The 1,916-nt window shown below is 43.4% G+C and overlaps 1 protein-coding gene across 1 annotated transcript; it reads left to right on the top strand.

The window, feature by feature from the left end:
- Positions 1-63: 63 nt before the first annotated feature.
- Positions 64-1,906, top strand: LOC121963239 (DNA-directed RNA polymerase II subunit RPB2-like; the record flags this gene model as incomplete). The annotated part of the gene is made up of 5 exons (XM_042513556.1): positions 64-375; positions 647-754; positions 1,199-1,312; positions 1,443-1,603; positions 1,691-1,906. Coding segments are annotated over exons 2-5 (596 nt in total), but the record flags the coding sequence as incomplete, so codon positions are not given.
- Positions 1,907-1,916: the final 10 nt, after the last annotated feature.

Raw genomic sequence — 1,916 nt, 5'->3', positions numbered from 1 at the left:
AGGACGCCACACTGCACCTGACAAAACACCTGAGACACCTGACAGAACAGCTGAGACACCTGACAGAACACCTGAGACACCTGACAGTGGGTGGATTCCTGGTTTTGCTGGTCTGGTGTTCGGGTTCCAACTGGTTAGATGTCAGACGTGATGTCAGAGTTATTCTCCTAAAAAGACGGCGGTGACTCTGACGCTCGCTTTTAAAGCGCTGCAGAGGACGAAGGGCGAAACAACAACAGGAAATGTATCTGTTGTTTCCTCTGACCAGCTTCCTGTTTCCTGCAGGTTCGCTCCGTCAGGATTCCTCAGATCGGAGACAAGTTCGCCAGCCGTCATGGACAGAAGGGAACCTGTGGGATCCAGTACAGACAGGAGGTAAACAGGAAGTACACAGACATACAGACAGGAGGTAAACAGGAAGTACACAGACATACAGACAGGAGGTAAACACAAAGTCTTATTTATCTGTTTATTTATATATATTTTGTTTGATTCTCGATGTTTGTTAAGTTTATAAAAGCTGATGCTATTTGTTGGTAAACAGCGATGTGTTTGTTGGTAAACAGCGATGTGTTTGTTGGTAAACAGTGATGTGTTTGTTGGTAAACAGCGATGTGTTTGTTGGTAAACATGTTTTGTTTTGAAGGACATGCCGTTCACCTGTGAGGGAATCACACCTGACATCATCATCAACCCGCACGCCATCCCGTCCAGAATGACAGTCGGCCATCTGATCGAGTGTCTGCAGGGGAAGGTACTAATCAATATCATATATTGATCAATGATCTGATCCTTCCACCTTTATTTTAAAATGGAAAGTTATTTTTGTTTAGAGAATAATAATTCATTTTAATTTTTTAAGTCGCTTTGTGCAAAAGTTTCTGCCAAATGTTTGTGATCATAAGACTGTCAGGTTCTCTCTGCTCTCAAATATTTACATAGATTTATATTTACATGTATGTTATAAATGAACATGTATTGACATCGACACGTATATCTGGTGTCTATATTCACATATTTATAAAGTCTATAGTCACATATTACAGTTATCATAGTCCATATACATATTACATGTTATAGTTTATATTCACATATATTTATCGTTTATATATTCATATATATTTATAGTCTGTATATTCACATATATTTATATTCACATGTATTTACCTGAACTCCGTTTGTGTGTTTCTGGTTTCAGGTTTCTGCGAACAAAGGTGAGATCGGCGACGCTACGCCATTTAACGACGCCGTCAACGTACAGAAAGTGTCGAACCTGCTGTCTGAATACGGATACCACCTGAGAGGAAATGAGGTCACTGTTAACTTATTGATCAATACAGATGATGGGTTAAGATGAGTTCAGATTATTGATCTGTGATCGATAAAAATGATCGGTAAAGATGAGTTGATCTTGACACCAGATTATCGTTCTTATTGATCAGGTCCTCTATAACGGGTTCACGGGGAGGAAGCTGACGTCTCAGATCTTCATCGGTCCCACTTATTATCAGCGTCTGAAGCACATGGTGGATGACAAGATCCACTCGAGGGCCCGGGGCCCCGTCCAGATCCTCAACAGACAGCCTATGGAGGGCCGATCACGGTGAGGGAGACACCTCTATACCTGTCTGTGTGTCTCACCTGTGTGTCTCACCTGTGTGTCTCACCTGTGTGTCTGTCTGTCCCTCAGTGATGGCGGTCTACGTTTCGGGGAGATGGAGCGTGACTGTCAGATCGCTCACGGAGCGGCTCAGTTCCTCAGAGAGCGTCTGTTCGAGGCCTCTGATCCGTATCAAGTCCACGTCTGTAACCTGTGTGGGCTGATGGCCATCGCCAACACGAGGACGCACACGTACGAGTGTCGAGGCTGCCGCAACAAGACACAGGTAAACATGACCAATAACAGGTAAACATGA

The sequence above is a fragment of the Plectropomus leopardus genome, unplaced genomic scaffold (assembly GCF_008729295.1).
Source record: "Plectropomus leopardus isolate mb unplaced genomic scaffold, YSFRI_Pleo_2.0 unplaced_scaffold1054, whole genome shotgun sequence".
Lineage (NCBI taxonomy): Eukaryota > Metazoa > Chordata > Actinopteri > Perciformes > Serranidae > Plectropomus > Plectropomus leopardus.
The sequence above is the reverse complement of the archived record's forward strand: the minus strand, read 5'-3'. Positions and strand labels throughout refer to the sequence as shown.